The 21601-nt window shown below is 33.7% G+C and overlaps 1 protein-coding gene across 18 annotated transcripts; it reads right to left on the bottom strand.

The window, feature by feature from the left end:
• Positions 1-390: 390 nt before the first annotated feature.
• Positions 391-21544, bottom strand: sh3bgr (SH3 domain binding glutamate-rich protein). Of its 18 annotated transcripts, XM_051129148.1 has the most exons (13): positions 21368-21544; positions 19452-19637; positions 18067-18147; positions 17336-17413; positions 14926-15069; positions 14572-14598; positions 14406-14426; positions 12701-12727; positions 11354-11377; positions 11066-11092; positions 8850-8873; positions 5161-5212; positions 391-1361 (listed from the first exon to the last, which is right to left on the bottom strand). In XM_051129148.1, exons 1-12 carry the CDS (start codon positions 21410-21412, stop codon positions 5204-5206), a joined length of 693 nt encoding a protein of 230 aa, XP_050985105.1. In that variant the 5' UTR covers positions 21413-21544; the 3' UTR covers positions 391-1361; positions 5161-5203. The 18 variants fall into 18 exon arrangements, with proteins under 18 accessions (XP_050985105.1, XP_050985107.1, XP_050985108.1 ...); XM_051129150.1 differs by lacking the exon at positions 8850-8873; XM_051129149.1 differs by lacking the exon at positions 11354-11377 and having other exon boundaries at positions 392-1361.
• Between the last annotated feature and the right edge of the window lie 57 nt (positions 21545-21601).

Genomic DNA, 21601 nt, shown 5'->3' with positions numbered 1-21601 from the left:
ATTTCATTATTAGCATTATGTAGCAAAGTGTGTCCAAAATATGACTGGTAGTGTACTTCACAATATAAGACACACGAAGAGGTATTTGTAAGTATTCGTTTGGCACATTTGAGTGGTTTGGCACAACTATTTGGGAGATCTATAGAACAAAGTCACAAAATGTTAGTTTAAAAGTAGTACAATAAGCTATTTTCTATATGTACAGTAAGAAAAAGACATCCCTTTAAAGAAGTCCACTTCCAGAACAAAAATGTACAGATAATGTACTCAACCCCTTGTCATCCAAGATGTTCATGTTCTTTCTTCAGCCATAAAGAAATTATGTTTTTTGAGGGAAAGATTTTTAGGATTTTTCTCCATATAATGGACTGATATGGTGCCCCTATTTTGAACTTTCATGAATGCAGCTTCAATTGATCCCAAATGCGGTTGTAAACAATCCCAGGCAAAGATGAAGGGTCTTATAGCGAAACGATTGGTTATTTTCATAAAAATAATACAATTTATATACTTTTTCATGTCAAACGCTCATCTTGTCTTGCTCTGCCTGAACTGTTTTTTCCAGTTCATGACAGTTAGGGTATGTCGAAAAATTTGCATCTCATGTTCTCCCTCAACTTCAAAATCATCTTATATCGCTGTTTTACCTCCTTTGTTGAGGGTGTTTGATCTTCTTTGCATGTTCACTTTGCAAAGACTGGGTCGGTACTTCTGCAGCGATGTAGGATGATTTCAAAATGATTTTTGAAGTTGAGGGAAAAAATACGAGTTTTTCGACATATCCTAACTGTCTTGAGTCAGAATACACAGAGTTCAGGCAGAGCATTTGAGATTAAAAAGTATTTCAACTGTATTTTTTTAAATGAAAATAACTGATCGTTTCGCTAGATAAGACCCTTCTTCCTCAGCTGGGATCATTTACAACCGCATTTGGGATCATTTGAAGCTGCATTTAAACTGCATTTTGGAAGTTCAAAATCGGGGCACCATATCAGTCCATTATATGGAGAAAAATCCTGAAATGTTTTCCTCAAAAATCATAATTTCTTTACGACCGTAGAAAAAAAGATATGAACATGTTGGATGACAAGGGGGGTGAGTACATTATCTGTACATTTTTGCTCTGGAAGTGGACTTCTCCTTTAAATTCACTTGAAACTCGCCACTTAAGGTGAAGCAACTCTAGCATAAAAAGGCATTTTGCAATCTCAAAAAGGCATTTATCACAGGGTGCTTGAAGTTGGGGTCCTGAGTGCATGTTATCCAGTGTAGTGGTGTCACTTTGGCTTGGGCAATGCTGCGGTGAAGGTATTTGTGGGCAATTTTTGATGGCTTCAGGGCAAGTGGGGTGTCAATTCAAGCTGAAATGCAAAGCACATGGTTGGTGTGTGTACAAGGTTGAGCATTCATATACTTGATGCATTAAAAGTTGCTCAGTAATATCAGGATATTCCCCCTCTTATGATGCTGACTGCCACAAAAAATAAATAAATAAATGTAATATGCGTACAATAGAAGCCTTGCAGGCATGTGTTTTAGAGAGGTTAAATCATTAGCATCGTTTATAGTGTGGCCTACAACCACGGCCAATTTTGTCCTCAGCATTTTATGAAATAGCTTGCGGCAGGGTGTATCTAATACGTAGGAATCATCTCCAGTTGTAGAGAAGAGACTTTCATTTCATTTCCTTAGAGTGCGTCATTCTTAATGTTTTGCTGAATGGACTTTATACTTGTTATTAGTGTCTGAAAATGACAGCTGCAATATTTTCTTGCAGCTCTCAGTTGTATCTATATGTTCATATGAATTCTCAAAACAAAATCCTAACAAATGCATCACCACCCTTGACATTCACTGATGTAAACCTTTGGTTTATTAAAAAAGTTTTTTTATAGCGAGTCAGAACCCTCAATGCAAAAAGATTCATGCCGGACCACAAATCATGCTTGACATTTAAATGCTGATCCATGCATTTATTCACTGACCTATAAAATAATATAAAATGACCTAGAAGACCCTGGGACAGACAAATGATCAAAAGATCAAATGATATATTACACAAGTTCATGTGAGCAAATTGGTCAATAAGAATTATTTCTTCCTTAAATCAGTGTAATGAGAAATTATACGAAATTTACAAACCACTGTACTGTTAAAATTGTTAAAAAAAAAAATTTTAATTTTTTTTTTCACCATGCAGGTTATTTATTTCAACAATACATCTAATGGACTATTCATCAAAACAATAAAAGTACATTTTCAACGAGCATGCCTGTGTATTTATTTGTGGCTTAGCCTGCTTTCCTGCTAGGTGTTCATTGTAAGGGCATTTCTTTAAATATATGGTCATTTTTACAAATAATATTGTTAATATTCAATAAATTTAATAATCATTGAGGTAACACAATGATACATTGCAAGGGTATTCTTAATGCATTATAATGAATAAATAATGCATTATAAAAAACCTTATAATATGTTATACTGGGAATTTTATCGTCATGATTAAATTATATATTGGGTAATAATATTGTCATTACTGCATATATGTTGGGGTGTGGTTTTTCAATGTAAACAGTCACAACAGTTTTACTTATAGTCAGTGATGGGAATAACGGCATTATTTTTTCAGTAACGAGTAATCAAACGAATTACTGTTTCCTACGTTACAACGCCGTTACCATTATTGCCAATAAAATACGGCGTTACTATCATTTATTATAATATTATTATAATTGTATTTTTCAGTTCATTTGAATGGATGCGCAGCGTACCTGTATTTGACGAGCTGTAAACTCTAGTGTGAAGGCACACGACTAGCCGTCACTTTGTCTCACACACCCAAAGAAAGATACAGAGCGACAGAGTCTTATACCATGCAGAATTGACGCGCTACGTGTAAACGATATTCTTTGTTGTATTTTCCTCTCAAAACAACGGAGCTCCTTTGGAATACTTCAGCTTTTAAGAACTGCTGGTTTCTCCGGTAGTAGGCGGAACTAAAACAGCAATCTCATTGGCTGGCGCTCACCTATTATCGTCCCTGTTTTGATTACAGCAAATCAGTTAGAGCGAACGCAGACAACGTGATTAATATTCATGAACCCAGCAGCTCATTAAACCTTAGTGTGTTTAATATTGTTATTAATAGTAGAATTCGTGGTAGTAACAACACGTTCATAGAAACACTAAATTACAAACAATATCACCACCAGTCCTAAGTTCAGTCAACATGACAAACATGCATTCATACATGGTTATTTTAATTACTAAAGTTCTAATGGCTAAAGTTGAATGCTAATTATAATTATAATATTATATCAGATATTTAATATTAGTCTGGTGAGTAAACTAAAAATGTAATTAATTTCATTAAAATAACATTCATTTAACATATTTAATATTGGGGTCATCCAAGTTATTTAATATATTTAATTTTTTTTTTTTTTAAAAAGCAACACAATAGTTACTTTCCCTGGTAATTAGTTAGTTTTATAATGATGTAACTCTGTTACTAACTCAGTTACTATTTGTGAGAAGTAACTAGTAACTATAACTAATTACTATTCAAAGTAACATTCCCAACACTGCTTATAGTACATTATGTGCACATTTACCAGCACGTAACACAACCCCTGCTTCTAAACCTACCATTTGTCAATAAATCACAAGGTATAACTGGCAGATTGTGAATTGGCATTGGCTCTTGTGTGTCTCGTGAGCGATTGCGTCATGCTAATGTTCGGGAGTATCTCTTTGAGATGTGAGCGTGTTAACGGAGCGGGATCATTTTCAGCGGTTAAAACCATGTTTTACTCTCTTCTTCGCATAAAGATATCGTATGGCTTCAGAAGACTCGGAATGCAACACGACTTGTTTGTAATGCTTTTATACTGCTTGTTACGGTCAGTTTCTGCAATAAATACCTGTGACTGTAGAATTAAATTGTTAAATTAAATTATTGTTTAAAATACCATCATCTATCCTGCTTACCCCTAATAAAAAAGTAAGAGATTTAAAATGCATTTATTGTATAATAAGTACAGTTCAAGTATATTAACATATTTACTGACAAATCGCTTAAAACTTACTGATAAAAAAAAAAAATTAATTTAACTTTATTTGAAGTACTACTTGAAGTACCACAATGCACATTTCTTAATATTAATGCTAAAATATTTTGAATGTCATTATTGATGAAGATTGTATGATCTTGAAATAATATCGTTCTTTTAATGCAAAACATTTAAAGTGTACCTATATTATGTATATGTACCTATAAGTATACTTGGAATAGTTCCACTTTAGCACAACCAAATATACTTAAGTATATCTTTAGTTGTACTTCAGCACTACTTCCACACAATTAAAGTGAATTAAGTACAAAATTAGTTGTTCCAATTTAGCAGACTATACACCAGTAGTAAAAGTACAACTGCAGGGTATTTTTATTAAGTACATAATATGTAAATGTAATAAATGTGTTTTAAATACACTTTAGTATATTTATTTTCCACTAGGGATGCTATCCATTGTGGCTGTGAGTGCCAAATTTTAGAACACTGAATTTCATTAATTAATATGCTTAGTATCAATAAAAATTGAAGCTATTAAAGTTACAGTAGCCTTTCATATTGCCAATAAACTCTTCTATGTTAAAAGATAAATAAATAAAGAAAGAGAAGAGAGAAAGAGAGCGAGAGAGATCATAATGTTTTAAAAAATATCAAGGATATCTTAAAGCTACAAACACAACCAGTCAGTTTAAGCCAGTAGACCTTTGATTTAAGGTACATAAACATGTCATTGACTGACAGGATCTTTCTTTTAAGCAATCAACTGACCTTGATTCATCAGGCTGACCAATAACTTTAGTCCTGGACACTTGTGTTTTATACTCTGGCACAGGGGCTCTCAGCTCTGGCCCTCAAGGTTCTCTTTCCTGCAGAGTTTAGCTTTAAACCTAACCAAACACACCCAAACAAGGTGATCAAGGTCTTCAGGATTACTGAAAAGTTACTGGCAGGTGAGTTTGATCAAGGTTGAAGCTAAACTACTTTCTGCAGGAAAGTAGACCTTGAGGGCCACGCTGCTCTAGCAAATGGTATCCTACAACGCCACCAAGTGGCAAAAAAGACAGGGGAAAAAAACATGTATTACCTGTCTGGGAAAATCCAGGTCCAAAATCCTCAGCTTCAGAACACTAGTCTTCCTGTGAATGACAACAATCACACAGTTAATTGCATATTGCCACAGATGTGCTATAAATGCCTCCTGTATAACATGTTTGGCAATGATGAGTTTTATTCATTGTTTTGGTGTAGCACTTAGAGGCAAACAATACAAGTCTACAACTTATAACACAAAAACTGTGTTATAACTACATAATTGAGTTATTAAACAACTTGAAAAGTGCATGGATTACACATTAGTTTATTAATTTAGTTATCTTTAAACAGCAATGGCTTTTTTCTGTTTTGCAAAGCAACTAGATTATTTATAATTATTTTCAAAACTGTATATGTCGTAATATACTTAGAAGCAAGGTGTTCCAGAGAGATGTACAAAATACCAAAAAATAGTTATCAAATAAATTCTTTTTTTGGATGATGGTGATTGACCTGACATTATTAAACATGGAATATTCCTTTAAACCCTGCTTGGTGTGACCTATACACTACCACTCTACCCTAACATCAAGACTCGTTTTCATTCACTTAAAATATACTTAGGCCCAGTGCTGTAGAGAAACACATCACAGCATTTTCTTTTTACTCCACATCAAAAAAAAAAAAAAACATTCACTGCATTGCCTTCCCTGGATGTCAACCATGCCATCCTAAATGGGCAAAGTCCATGTCCTGCTCATCTCAATTCAACATTTCCAAACCAGTAAGTATTGCATGCTGATGGTCTTGATCAACATTTGAAAGATGTTCCTAATGCAACAACATCATGATAGCATCAGTTCAACTCTTTGATGCACACAATGCATTTTACCCATTCTTGGCCTTAAAAAAACCCATTCATGCATATATTGCATAAAAAAAGAAAAGCATAAAAAAAATAAAACTGAAGCAATAAACCCCAACACAATTTGGCCATCCAGATACATGATGATAGCACATTTCTTTAAAGACACTGGTAGCCGAAAACGTTTGCATGACTTTGCCATGAACCAAGAACACTATCATATCAGCCAGCAAAACAAACAAACAAACAAAATACAAAAGTTATCTTTCATAGAAATACATTAAAAATGTACAACACACTAACAAATAAGTAGCAAAACAAGGTTCAAAAACTTGTTAGGTTGTACATCCAATAATAAACCAATTCTGATTAAACAAAACCTTGAATAAATACTTTTTTATGTCTTTATTGAACACACTGACCCAGCAATTACCATGGCAGACATTTTAAACTGTTCAAGTGTTCAATAAAAATATTTAAAAAGCATCTTATTTTTGTGGTGTTTGTTTGATCAGTTTAAAGCTGCTGTAAGTTATGTTAGTTGTCCTGCTGCTTTCTGCCAGTTTTAAGTGCATTAGATATTATACTATATATTCTGTTTCCAAAACCCACCCCCTAAATACTTAAACATAAGTCCATAAACATAACGTCAGTAAACTCAAAGATGCAAAATGACTGACAGGTAGAACGGCACATCTAAGTTTTCTGATTATCTAAGATGCATTCTTAAAAACAAAGGTTCCAAAGAGGTGTTTTTGCAGTGATGCAATAGAAGAACCATTTTCGGCTCGCCAAAGAACCTTCCAGTAAACAGTTCTTAAAAGAACCATTTTGAAGAATATTTTAAAAATCTAAGGAAACCTTTTTCCATTATAAAGAACCTTTTCTGCAGTTAAAAGGTTCCATGGATGTTCAAGGTTCTTTAAGGAACCATCGATGCCAATAAAGAATCTTACTTTTAAGAGTGTGTGTCTGTTTAAAGCAAGTCAGTTCACTTGTGTACTTTAGGAGAAAAATCTCAGCCAAGGTTAATATTTCCAAAGAAATTCGAGAAAAGTAGTTTCGAGGGCACTTGTATCAGTGTCAGACAGGGACATTTAGTGTGTAATATTCAAAAAGCGAATAATTTTCAGCAGCTTTAAACACTGTAACAGTAAGTTTAAATTGCCTGACTATTTTCTAATCAAGCAATTTAGTGACACAAATATAAAGGCAAATCTTATTCAGATGCAAGTATCTAGTCCAGTAGTTCTCAACCTCCTGGACTCAAAGACAATAAGGTTAATTATATTATATATTATAATAAATTATTCATAGTATATGATAGCAATTTCCATAACTTACTGTTGAGGTCAAAAGTTTACATACACCTTGCAGAATCTGCAAAATGTTAATTATTTTACCAAAATAAGAGGGATCATACAAAATGCATGTTATTTTTTTATTTAGCACTGACCTGAATAAGATATTTTACATAAAAGACATACACATATGAGAATCCACAAGATAAAAAATAGCTGAATTTATAAAAATGACCCTGTTCAAAAGTTTGCATACACTTGATTCTTAGTACTGTGTTGTTGAATGATCCACAGCTGTGTTCGTTTGTTTAGTGATAGTTGTTCATGAGTCTCTTGTTTGTCCTAAACAGTTAAACCGCCCGCTGTTCTTCAGAAAAAAAAAATTCAGGTCCCACAAATTCTTTGGTTTTTCAGCATTTTTGTGTATTTGAACCCTTTCCAACAATGACTGTATGATTTTGAGATCCATCTTTTCACATTGATGACAACTGAGGGACTATTACAACTATATGCAACTATTACAGAAAGTTCAAACGCTCACTGATCCTCCAGAAGGAAACTCAATGCATTAAGAGCCGGGGGGTAAAAACTTTTTGAATTTGAAGATCAGGTTAAATTTTACTTATTTTTTCTTCTGTGAAACGTGTAAGTATCTTCTAAATATGTAATTGAGGAAAAATAAGAAAAATGTACACATCTTCATTCTGCTCAAAAGTTTTCACCCCCCGGCTCTTAATGCATTGTTTTTTCTTTTGAAGCATCAGTGAGCATTTGAACCTTCTGTAATAGTTGCATATGAGTCCCTCAGTTGTCCTCAGTGTGAAAAGATGGATCTCAAAATCATACAATCACTGTTGGAAAGGGTTCAAATACACAAAAATGCTGCAAAACCAAAGAATTTGTGGGACCCGAAGGATTTTTCAGAAGAACAGCAGGCAGTTTAACTGTTTAGGACAAAAAAGGGACTCATGAACAACTATCACTAAACAAAAACGGGTCATTTTTACTATAACTATACTATATAATTCAACTATTATTTTTTCTAGTGGACTTTTTTATGTAAACATCTTTTAAAGGGAAAGCACCGTACCTCATTAAAAGGTATTATTAGTATTAAGAATAAAGACTCCATTCTACATTTGCATCTTGAGTAAATGTATCTTGATTTAAAAAGGTGTAGATATTTGTATTGGATAACAAAAATACTGAGGAAGGCATTTAGTCTTGCAATGCATGGAACATTTCATGTCATGATTTAAGACGTTTTAAAGCTTTAATATGTGGAAGGGCGAATTGAGACTTTTTAATACCCGCAGAAACCCTGAAATTAAATTTTTTAAAATTTGATTTTACCTTATATCTTTGTTTTAGTCATTTTATCTTATTTAAAACCTAGTTTTGTCAAATTTTAAATCGTTTTAAGCCACACTACAGCCACTCTCTAATAGGGCCCTGGTTGAAAACCACAGATCTAGTCAATGTAAAAGATTTGGAACACAACTGATGCCATGCACCAGCGCCCCGGACTCCACCGACCACAACATGCTGAAACGAGCTAAGAACGTGCTAAAGTACCTCTGAGGCTTGTTCCTCTTCCTCCTGCGATGAAGGAATTCAGTATTAAAACAAGATAATGCATCAGTGTACGTTTGAGTGACAGAAACAGCTACTGAGGGAGAAAAAGGTTACACTACACCCAGACAGAAGTTCTCTGAGCTAAATCTACAAAAGAACAGGTAGTGAAAAAATATTTGAGTGGGTATATGTGTGTTTCCGCAAAAAAAGAAAGATCCTAAAAGTGACAGCCACTGGAAAGACCTTTCATGATTTCTGCTCCTGCAACATAAATGAGGGCTGGAATGACTGGATTTGGGAAAAAAAATAAAGAATCCAGAGAGCTGAGAGAGAGGTAGAGAGCTAAGCAGTATGTCTGGATGAAAGGGAGAGCAGGTAATGATCACGGAGACGGTCTGCAAAGTTCACTGCAACTGAATGTGAGCAATAAAAGGATGTGTTGCTAAGGTGTCTATAAGTGTATGTCACAAAAATAAAATCACATAGCTAGTTAGTGCACATGCTTTGACACAATGAGTAGCACTGGATGTGGATGATGTGAGTAAATCTGGCCCGCAACATTTCCTGATCATGTGTTAACTTTGTACAACATGATTGCTTTAATATTCAAAAGTATTCATATGTGCAGTCAGGATAATTTGCCTTTGTATTTAGTAGCATTTATTTTTTTAGAAACAGTTAATTTGTTAATGTAGTGAAAAAAAAAAAATGTACATTATTTATACCTAGAAATATATAGAAATATATAGAATATTCAAATAAATTAAAGAGTAAAATGTGTATGATCTTCTAACAGTATAGTGTTTCAAAACCTTTGATTGCTAACAGTAATATTTAATGTAGTTTTTGTTTTAGCTTTTGGTCTGTATTTCTCACTATAAAGAAAAAAACTAAAAATATTAAAATGTTGTCATACTGACAAATAAAATTCTTCCAGGTTATGACTGTAACGTACATCAAGAAGTGCAAATATTTGCTCTAACAATGAATGGATTGCAATTGTTAACTAAATGTGATGCACTGTGAAATATGAAATTTGGTTCATGAAATGATTTGGTTGGATTTGCTTAAATTATTTTAATATGATTTATAATTATTCAAAAATATGTGTAATTACACCACCATTTAAATGTTTGGGGTCTGTTTTTTTGTTTTGTTTTGTTTTTTTGAGTTTTTGAATTAAGTCTCTTATTATTTACAATGCTGATTTGTTGCTCAAGAAGTATTTCTTATTATTAAACATCTGCTGAATATTTTTCTGAAAACTTTTAATTCTTTGATGAATAGAATCTTCAAAAAAAAATAAATTCTATTTATTTAAAATAGAATTTAAATGTAAATGTTTTTACTATTGCTTTTGATAAAGTTTATGCATCCTTGCTGAATAATGTCTTTATAAAAATCAATTTACTGCCCCAGGTTTTGTCCTCACAAGCTCAACCTTTATAGTTTCGAAAGGAAATGAATATATAATACAGCGGCTATTATAGTAGCAATTACAATCAATTATTAAATTATTAAAAATGATTAAAAATACAGTGTTATTTTACAGAGTAACAGTACATTTAAGTACTAAGTAATATTAATTATCAGCATGTACTTATTATAAGGTTAGGGTTTTCTTTAGGGTTAGTTGCATGTAATTATGCATAACTGACCTTTTTTGACTACTTCCTAAATAAGCTAAACTAATGTGCTTGAATGAATCGCTTATGTCTCTGATATGTTCAATTTGGTCCAAAACACAAAACGACTGACAACACAGGTGCTAGTCATGAACAGATACGTTGTGCAGTTAGAAAAAAAGAAAGAAAACACACACACACAACTCTGTATAGCTATCTTTGTGAGGTCATACATAGACACAAAGCAATCTCTAGCTCCTTACCCTAACCCTGCCCATCAGAACTAAGTGCCTCACCCAAACCCTTACCCTAAACCTCACCTTTACCCAATTATAACCTTATCCCTAAAATCAAGTGTTGACCCTCAAGCAGGACTTCAAAGGGGTCTTCAGACAAAGTGAGTACCAGCCAAAATGTCCTTTCTTTACAAAACTGTCCTCACTCCAATGGTCAAATTGGCCCTCACAAAGATAGCTGTACATGTGCGCACACACACACACACACACACACACGAAGAGGAAAGAAAAAGTGAAAGAGTAGGAAATACAGAGATGAAATCTTAAAGAAAAGGAAAAACATGTATTAATCTACCTCAAGCTCTCGGAGTTCTTCTTCCTCCTATAGGGAAGAACAGACTGAATCAGATGAGAGGAATGTGAGCTAAAGCTGAACAGAGCAACATGAGAGACGCATGCAACTGCAGAAACAGATGGAGAGAGAAGAAAGAGACTGGCAGGAGGCAGCTAGAGGAGAGAAGTCAAACAGGAGGTTAGAAGGAAGAATGAAAGAGGAAAATCAGTGACCAAATAAAGGGAAAAAATGCAAATCACAACTACAACAACAGAGACAGAGATACACTTCTCATCAAACCCAAGTTACCTCAGACACCAATTCATCTTCTGCCTATAAAAAAAACAGGTAGGGAGAAAGAAGAAGGAATAGAAAGAAGCTTTTAACTTGCTCAATTGGGACGAAAGAAATAGAACTGATAACCTGAATTTAGTACTTTCCAGTTTTGTGTTGGAAACACATCAGAATGTCACTGAACAGCAGGTGTGTTATCTGATTTCATTCAAAACTTATATTGATTTTAAAATCAAAACAAAACAATCAATTAAAAATCAGATATGTACACTCACGTTAAGCTGTATGTACTATATTAGCAAATCTCAACTGCTTGATTGTTATTTCAGCAAAATATGTTAACTATATTATCATCTGGCTATATATTAAAAATTGAACATATAGTACATACTACTGTATCCACATACATACATGTTCTATATGTTTACATATGTAATATGTAACATAATATATGTAACATACATATGTTCTATGTATGTATTTTAAGCTGGATATTCAATAAAAATAAAAATATAGTGCAGGATTTTTGTCTGTGGATGGATTTTGACAAGTGGGCATTAAATATCAGAATGGCGTCTGATATTTAACATCAGAATGAAGCTAAAGGAATGGCATAAGTAGTAGGGGACAGAAGGGGACGGTTGCAACAAGGGGCAGTTGCAACATGGCTGATTTCTTAAAGCAGGAATAAGCTACAATGAATATATTCGTAGTGCACATTATTTATTGGCCCCTCATCCTTCTTGAAAGAAATCAGCCACATGTGACCATTGCTTCTACAAAAAATAATTTTCATGGTAAAAAAGTATTTCTTTTAAAGCTTAGATTTTTGGTCAAAGTCTATAAGTTGTTTGTGTGATGCATTGTAAAAACATAACATAATAGGCATAGCTAGCGTGTGTCAATGATATTGTGTCAAACTAACATACCAAATTTTATCACATTGCTGCATATTCAGTGCATATTTTTGTTGGATCTGTGAAACAGACGATCACCCTAATGATGACTTTCATGTCTGTTATTTTAGTAACTGCAAAAAGTTAATAAAACACTTTTGAAGAAATGTTTTGATGGAGAACTTTGATGGAAACAGAAAATGCATCCATGACACCTGTAAGGCAAAAGGGGAATGAAAACGAAACACAGGCAAAACCCAATGCAAACGAGTCGCCTTCCAAGTGAAAATGCTTTCTCAGTAAATGACTGACTGTGAGAAGCAGATGGGAGACACATGGATGCAAAATAAATAATAACAATGGAAATCATGTTGTCAGCAAGATAAGAGGGAATGGATGGGAGAGAATAGTAGAGTTACAAACACACTCCAGATCTACAATCTGTTCACTCTAGAATAAAATTCACCTCTGAGACCAGATGGTTGTCCTCAACCTGAAACATCGAATAGTGAACATTAGCTTTTTCTATAATGATCTTTCTGACAAGTGTTTCATTGTATTTTTTAAAACTGTGAATAAATAAATGAGCAGGTATGAATCAACCTGTCAATTTTTCATGAGAAGTAATTTTAAATAAATGAATGAATCAATCAGTCAATCAGTCAATAAATAAATATTTTTTTTCCATAAAATTTGAAATTTGTTCATGATTACTGGATCTTTTGAAAGGATTAAAAATAAATAAATAAATAAATAAATAAATGTCTTCATTAAGACAGACTGATATTTCTCATTGGCTTGTGGGAAAAATTTAATCTACACAAACTCTTAAAGGAGAAGTTCACTTCCAGACCAAAAATTTACAGATAATTTACTCACCCCCTTGTCATCCAAAATGTTCATGTCTTTCTTTCTTTAGTCGATAAGAAATTATGTTTCTTGAGGAAAACATTTTAGGATTTCTCTCCATATAGTGGATTTTGAACGTCCAAAATGCAGTTTAAATGCAGCTTCAAATGGCTCTAAACGAAGAAGAAGGGTCTTATCTAGCGAAACAATCAGTCATTTTCTAAACAAATTGACAATTTATATACTTTTTAACCTCAATATATGCTCGTCTTGTCTCGTCTCTACAATGCGCATGCGTAGTCTGTGTAATTTGGGTCAATACAGTTAGGGTACGTCAAAAAACTCCCATCTCGTTTTCTTCTTCAACGTCAAAATGGTCCTACATTGCTGTTTACCTTTTTTTTGTGAAGGCCATTTGATCTCTGTTGCATGTTCACTTTGTAAACACTGGGTATTCTGCAGCGATGTAGGATGATTTTGAAGTTGGGGAAGAAAACGAGATGGGAGTTTTTCGACATACCCTAACTGTATTGACCGTATTGAACCGGAAAAAAATGAGTTAGACGCAGACTTAGACAAGATGAGCGTTTGAGGTTAAAAAGTACACAAATAGTCAATTTGTTTGAAAATAACTAATTGTTTTGCTAGATAAGACCCTTCTTACCTCGGCTGGGATCGTTTAGAGCCTTAATGATGCATTTAAAGTGCATTTTGGAAGTTTAAACTTGGGGGCACCATTGAAGTCCACTATATGGAGAACATTCCTGAAATGTTTTCCTCAAGAAACAATTTCGTATCGACTAAAGAAAGAAAGACATGAACATCTTGGATGACAAGGGGGTGAGTAAATTACCTGTAAATTTTAGTTCTGGAAGTGAACTTCTCCTTTAACAAGAAATATCTAGTCAATTAAATTGAACTTGCAAATTTATTGATTTATTGATTTGATTGATTGACTTTTCTAGATCTGGAAACCATAATTGTTCTTTGATATACTCAGGATTTCCACGACCATGGGAATCCAGAACAACTGTTTTTTTTTTTTTTTGACTTCCACTGTTTGGCTGACCAAAGACAGTGCTCTAAAGACAACTGTCCCTCCACCTTGTGATTTGTTTCTCTATATTTCTCCTCCTTGGGCAAAAGCAACACTTTAATTTTGATTACCAAACATGCTGCAGTCCAATAAAAAAGTTTTTTTTTTATTTAACTGCTATGAATGATCTCATAGACTAACATGAATCTTTTTGAAATGTCAAGACTGGGGCCACTGTTGTTAAAATTGCTTCTTAAGAGACACAAAATTTAGATTTCAGTCTTACCCTATCCTCTTCTTCTTCCTCCTGTGAGTCAAAGAAGAAAAGAAATGGTTCATTCAGAAATGTAATGTATAAAATTAAATAGAATTAGATTTAGATGTTACTTCCATGGTCAAGTTGTTATACACCGACCAAGACAAGCAGAATTGTTTAAGCACTTTTTGCTTACCTGCACTTCCTCCTCAGCTACCTTTCTCTGAGAAAAAGAAAGTACAAAATTAAAATGCAAACTAAATCAGAGAGAAAAACACATTTACTAAATAAACACCACACAACAATCTTAAAAGTCACACTGTCAACAGGAAACACTAGCAGGAATCAAACTACAACAGAGGAGATGGTAAGGCAGAGTGTTAGATGTTAATTTCAATTGCATGGGAAGGGACCTGCATGAAAAATCAGGAGGTTAATAGATGAAGCAAATGATGAGATTAAATGAAAAAAAAAGAATAAGCTGCTATGGGAAAAGAGATGATGTTTGAGCAGGAATGAGGATTAAACAGGAGTTTTGACGGTCAGTTACACTTTCTTCGTCTTCTTCTGCCGGTTCCTCCTCTTCTGCGTTCTCATCTTGAGCATCTGTCTCTACCGTCTTGCCTGGATCGTCGTCTTCCAGCTCTGCTGGGTGTACATCTCCATTCTGCTCAGCCTCTACAATTTCCTTTTTCTAGAAGAACAAACAGCGTATCCCAGGAAAAAAGAAATTAAAAATGTTATGACAGTACAGCATCTTCTAAGGCACAGGCATAAGGCACCACGGATTCCTAGGTAGTTTTAAAACAGGTCCCTCAGAATGAAAACAGGCATGAGTTAATGAAGTGGAGGAACATTCACTGGTGAAAAGTGAGAAACAGTGCTAAGAAAGAAAAAGGGGTTGTTATATTAGACAATGGGAATGTTGACATGTAAAAAATGGACATCATCGGTCAGTTTGCAATGTTGAAAACAGCACATTTCTTCTTTTAAGACAATGCACTATAACAGTGGGAGAAAAAAAACCTTTTTCCTCAAACAAACATTAGGGTAGTAAAATGTAATAGGGTTGTAATTACATAGCTGTATACAAAATAAAGTTGTAAGTACAAGTAATTACATAGATTTTTAATTGCATAGTCATTATATGTAACTTTGAAATGATTGCAAATATAAACATTAGTCAAGACAAAATAAGATTTCTACACATTAGGTAATTAAAAATTGCAGTCCTTTCAACTTAAGTGTTTGAAACCGTGAGAAAGCGTGCCTGGTTAATTGTGATTAATAACATTACACAAATGCAGTAGATTAACAGGAACAGCATGCTCCATGTGAAAAGGTTTATATGCGGCTTTGTTTGGAAAAGCTAGCAATGTACAATGTACTGTCTACTACTTTAAAAGGAGAAGTCCATTTCCAAAACAAAGATTCACAGATAATGTACTCACCCCCTTGTCATCCAAGATGTTCATGTCTTTCTTTCTTCAGTTTTAAAGAAATTATGTTTTTTGAGGAAAACATTTTTGCATTTTTCTCCATATAATGGACTGATATGGTGCCCCGATTTTGAACTTCTAAAATGCAGTTTAAATGCAGCTTCAAATGATCCCAAATGCGGTTGTAAACAATCCCAGCTGAGGAAGAAGGGTCTTATCTAGCGAAACGATTGGTTATTTTAATAAAAATAATATAATTTATATACTTTTTAATGCCAAATGCTCATCTTGTCTTACTCTGCCTGGACTGTTTTTTTCAGTTCATGACAGTTAGGGTATGTCGAAAAACTCCCATCTCATGTTCTCCCTCAACTTCGAAATTGTCCTATATCGCTGTTTTACCTTTTTTGTTAAGGGTGTTTGGTCTTCTTTGCATGTTCACTTTGCAAAGACTGTGTCGGAACTTCTGCAGCGATGTAGGATGATTTTGAAATGATATTTGAAGTTGAGGGAGAAAACACGATTGGAGTTTTTCGTCATACCCTAACTGTCTTGAGCCAGAATACACAGAGCTCAGGGAGAGGGTAGGCAAGACGAGCGTTTGAGATTAAAAAGTATTTAAATTGTTTTTTTTTTTTTATGAAAATAACCATTCGTTTCGCTAGATAAGACCCTTCTTTCTCGGCTGGGATCATTTACAACCGCATTTGGGATCGTTTGAAGCCGCATTTAAACTGCATTTTGGAAGTTCAAAATCGTGGCACCATATCAGTCCATTATATGAAGAAAAATGCAGAAATGTTTTCCTCAAAAAACATAATTTCTTTACGACCGAAGAATGAAAGACATGAACATGGATGACAATATGAGAATCTTTGTTTTGGAAGTGGACTTCTCCTTTAAGGTAACACTTTACAATAAGGATTTATTTGTTAAAAGGATAGTTCACCCCAAAATAAAAATCCTGTCATCATTTGCTCACCCTCACGTGATTCTTTCTTCTGTTGAAAGAAGATATTTTGAAGAACGTTGATAACCAAACAGTTCCTGGTAGCCTTTGACTTCCAGTATCTATCATTCTTCAGAATATCTTGTTTTGTGAACAACATGAAGGTGAGTAAATGATGACAAAATTTTGAGTGATCACTTTAATATTATTTAAGTGCATAACATGCACTAATGAGCAACAATAATACAGCATTTATTAATTTTATTAATTAATGTTAATTTCTACATTTACTAATATTTTTTTAAATCAAAATATCTGTCAACATTAGTTAATGCATTGTAAACTAACATGGACAAACAAGATCTGTGAAATGATGTGTATACTCATCCAAACATAGTGTTAAGTTAGGGTGTGGCAGACAGATGAACACAAACCCAGCTGAATCGAAAAGTAGATGAGGGGCATACAGTAAAGTGCAGTGTGTCTGGAAATGCACTGAAAGTGAATATCAGTTATAAAACAAACAAACAAACAAACAAAAAAAAGAGTAAAAAAGTTAAGTGAAGTATTACTGTTGTGTCATCATCAAGATGTTCCTCTGTCACAGATCCATTATGAAGCTTTTGTGTGTTTTCACCTTGTTGTGCCTCCTGCACCAAGAGAGATTTTTATTAAAACAGTGGAGAAACAATTTCATTACTGTCAGCAAGGGAAAGTTTCACCAAAAATGCTAAAAAGAAGAGAGGAAGAAAACAGATGTACAGGATAACACACTCTCACAAGGAAATGTTATTCTATTGCGTTTATCCATTCACCACCAAAGACTCCTCTGGTAATGTTTTTTTTTTTTTTCTATTTCCCTTGTTTTAGAGCATTCAAAAAAGCTTGGGAAGCTTTACTTGTCATCATGGTTATTGCATTTAATTTAATTATTTTTTGTACATGTTTTGAGAAACATTAAGGTGGACAAAGGATTTAAAAAATAGTTTTGAGAAAAAGTCAAAAAATATCTTTCTTATTTTACCCTACTTCTGTATTCTGCGTTATTTCAACATCTGAAAATGTCATTCAAGCATCTACAGCATAGCTGTGGCCTGTACCAAATTGATATTTTGGTGGTTCCCATTTACTGAGCATGACTAGGACAAGTAAAAAACATATACCAGTGACAGCATTTGACTCGGTTGTTACGATCAGTTGTTATGACATTGGTATTAAGATATTGCAGTCTAAAATGTTTCTAATGTCCTTTGTCAAACAAGAAAAGGAAACACACAAAAAGAAGGAAAAAAACAACAACAACCTTAGATCCTGGTGGAGGTGTCAGACCCAAAAATTCATAGACTGAGTTGTCCTCTTTGGCTTCAAAGAATGTGTCATAGTCCTGCAATTTAAGATAGAAAAACATTCATTAGCATTTTATTGCAAAAAATGTAGCAATATAATTTCTTTGGAATAAAAAAAAAACTGAATATAAAACAGAACGCCCATGCTGATTTTTCTATAAAACATAGATGTCGACCTATATGCACGATCTTTAAATCCTTATGAAGCCATATGGTAACTTACAAGGAAACGGGTTTTAACCATAATTCACTTAATTTAATGTTGTTCCAGCATATTGCAAAACAAAAAAAGTCTCCTGTGTGTATCATGTATAGACTTGAAATATAGCACACAACTTAATCTTTTTTTACACATTCATGAAAAAGTCTTTACATTCTAGAATTAGAAAAAAAAAAACAGGTTTTGAGCAAAATTAGAGGGGAAGGGGTGTAATAATGACCATTTTAAAATATACATAAATTTGTAGGTATCTTGGGAGTCTAATTTATGTAAAAGGTTCTTCTGGATATTTCTATTGAACTTTTAAAAATGTGGTTTTTGGTTTATAAATTAACCAAATTAAATAGCAAATTGTGACCCTGGACCACAAAACCAGTCTTAAGTAGCACAGGTATATTTGTAGCAATTGCCAAAAATTCATTGTATGGGTCAAAATCATCGATTTTTCTTTTAAGCCAAAAATCATTAGGATATTAAGTAAAGATCATGTTTCATGAAGGTATTTTGTATATTTCCTACCGTAAATATATCAAAAATTAATTTTTGAAGAACTTAATTTGAACAAATTTAAAGGCGATTTTCTCAATATTTAGATTTTTTTGCACCTTCAGATTCCAGATTTTCAAATAGTTGTATCTCAAACAATATATTATATATAATAATATATATAATATAATATATAATAATATTGTCATATCCTAGCTTATTTATTCAGCTTTCAGATGCTGTATAAATCTCAATTTAAAAAAAACTGACTCATACGACTGGTTTTGTGGTCCTGGGTCACATTTATAATTTAACACAAAACATGTAAGTGTCTTCAAGTGATGTTAACTATAGTTGATATTTTAGTCATAAAACTAAAACCTCCATTTTAAAACCCCATAACATTTGTCCCATGGGAACCTGGTTTGAAAAAGGTTTTTCTCTTCCCGGTTTTAGAAGTACAGCTCTTTTGAATATGTTTTAGTGTTATATTTCTGCTGACAGTCTTTTATAACATGGATTTCACATCTCTTAACCTGGATAAACAACATCACACAGTCTTGACTCACATTATAATTTTTATGTTAAGTTTAGAAGGCTGGTTTGATGGGAAGCTCTGTTCTAGCAGGTTCTTACCCCACAATACATCTCTTCATTGAAAATCTGTGGAGGAAGAGGAATTCCATTGGTGGGCTTCTTTTCTCCAGGGACATTTTCCCTCATCCACTTCCGGTTGTCCTCATTTGAAGCAATGTCAAGTTGTGCGTAATCGATTTTAAGTGCCTCGAGAAACCCGACAACATCTTGCTGTTTCTTTTTGATCTGTGGTAATGGTAGTAACAGATTAGTGATGTGAATTCCAAGACAAAACAACATTTTCAAAATTTCTTTAAAATTTCTCCAACTTCTAAACACATTCCATTAGAAATATATGTGGAATGTAGTAGATATCTTAAAAATAATGACGTCAGATGATCATATCATGTTTCTTTTACATGTCCACATAGAAAAATCCTGACCAAACAGGGTTATAACACTTCTAATGCACCTCTACTACATCCATAAACATCGCACACAATAGAAAAGTGTACAGGCTCACATTTCCCAAAAATGTAAGACTAACACACACACACCAACCAGCAAAAAACAATGTTTTCTTCTCTTTGTTTCTCTATAGGAGTCAGTTTATTGTTTTGTGTGAACTCAACAGGAATAAAATTCTACCAAAAGTTCTTTTGTTGAACTTACTTAGTATTTGTTCACAACTTCTTGTTCTAACTTTCCAAATAGAGCCAGAACAAACAATTTTGCACACTATTGCGCAAGCTCCCAGCATGCATAGCAGTTTGAAAAAAATATGTCAACTATTATTAAAATTAATCATGGCTTTACATTTTACTTGTTAAATGCATACTGCTGCTGCCGTTGTCACTGTTGGTTGTTTGTTCCCAGCATGCATTGCAGTTTGAAAAAAAATATGTCAGCTATTATTAAAAATGATAATGGTTTTACATTTTAGTTGTTATACTGCTGCTTCCTGTCACTGGTGGTTGTTAAATAGTTCATATGGTCACATGGAGCATTTTTTACTGAATTTAACATTTGTTGATCGTCACCGTGTGAACTGTGTGTTGAGGTATACATGCATCTCATTGCAACTGTCGGATTTAAAATATTTCCCACAGGGTAATATTTTTGCCTCTGAATTTTAAAGGAAAATAATACTCATATCACGTTTGAAAATCAAACGTAAAGATAACATAAAAAAGGTTAGCTCTTTGTATTACTAAATGTTAAACAAACTTTAGATGCCATGACAATAATTTTTAAAATCAGTAGAATTCCTGTTACTCATTAGATGAACTAAATTTAAGTCATTTTTTAATTTAGTTAACTTACTAAATTGATTTCCTTGTTTGTTAACTGTAGTTCAACTGTACTAGGCTCACCCTTGTTCATTTGAATGGTGACAACAATAAATTCAGAATCCAAAAATTAACCCAATGTGATATAACCCTGTATTGGGGTATGTTGTAACAACAGTCATTCATTGGACTTGAATGCTAATGTGATTACGGTTCAGAGACAGATTACATGTTATTACTCTGCTAACATGTTAAAACATGATAGTATCAAAATAGCCTACATTTTTGTTCATGATAAGGGTAAAAGAATAGATAATTAGCACTGCTATGTATCTCTAAAAATACAGATATCAGTAAACAAACTTGAGCAACTAAAATCAATTCTGGAAGTTTCATGTTTAAAGGAATAGCTGCTGCAGTCTGGAATGTGATCTCAGAGATATTTAAGGAAACTGGCCGAGCTGCAACTGTTATTAGGTCACTCAGGATTATTTAAACTGACTTGAGCTAAAACAGCTTTTATTTAAGAGATTAAAACATATCCACCGTTGATTACTGCTAATATGCTTTGAACTATCGATAGATTAATTTCACAGTCTGTATAAAACACAATCACAGTCAAAGCGCTTCAGCTGAGCAACCTGTTGAATGACTGAACAATAACACATTTGCTGTGGAGTTTCTTACCGCCGTCGATCCCGAGGAGGATGCCAGGAAGACTTTAATGACCATTTTGTGGAAATGCAAATTAAAATAATCAGTTAAAAAGTATTTAAAGTCACCGCAATCCACCCCCCTTTGGCTGGAAAGCACACAGCGCTTCAGCCTCGACTCGAGCGTTTCGGTGTCTATTTCTGTCCCCAGCGCATCGACCTGTGGCGGGATTGGTGCGTTTGTCCCACTGCTGTCTGAGTGATTGGC

The sequence above is a fragment of the Labeo rohita genome, chromosome 15, assembly GCF_022985175.1.
Source record: "Labeo rohita strain BAU-BD-2019 chromosome 15, IGBB_LRoh.1.0, whole genome shotgun sequence".
Classification (NCBI taxonomy): Eukaryota; Metazoa; Chordata; class Actinopteri; order Cypriniformes; family Cyprinidae; genus Labeo; species Labeo rohita.
This window is presented reverse-complemented; position numbering and strand designations above follow the sequence as displayed.

Coding starts and splice junctions, on each gene's coding strand:
- sh3bgr (XM_051129148.1), bottom strand. CDS start 21,412: ATGGTCATTAAAGTCTTCCTGGCATCCTCCTCGGGATCGACGGCG. Junction 15,070..17,335: donor ATCTTGATGATGACACAACA/GTAATACTTCAC, acceptor TTGTTCTTCTAG/AAAAAGGAAATTGTAGAGGC. Junction 11,093..11,353: donor AAGATGAATTGGTGTCTGAG/GTAACTTGGGTT, acceptor TCTTCCCTATAG/GAGGAAGAAGAACTCCGAGA.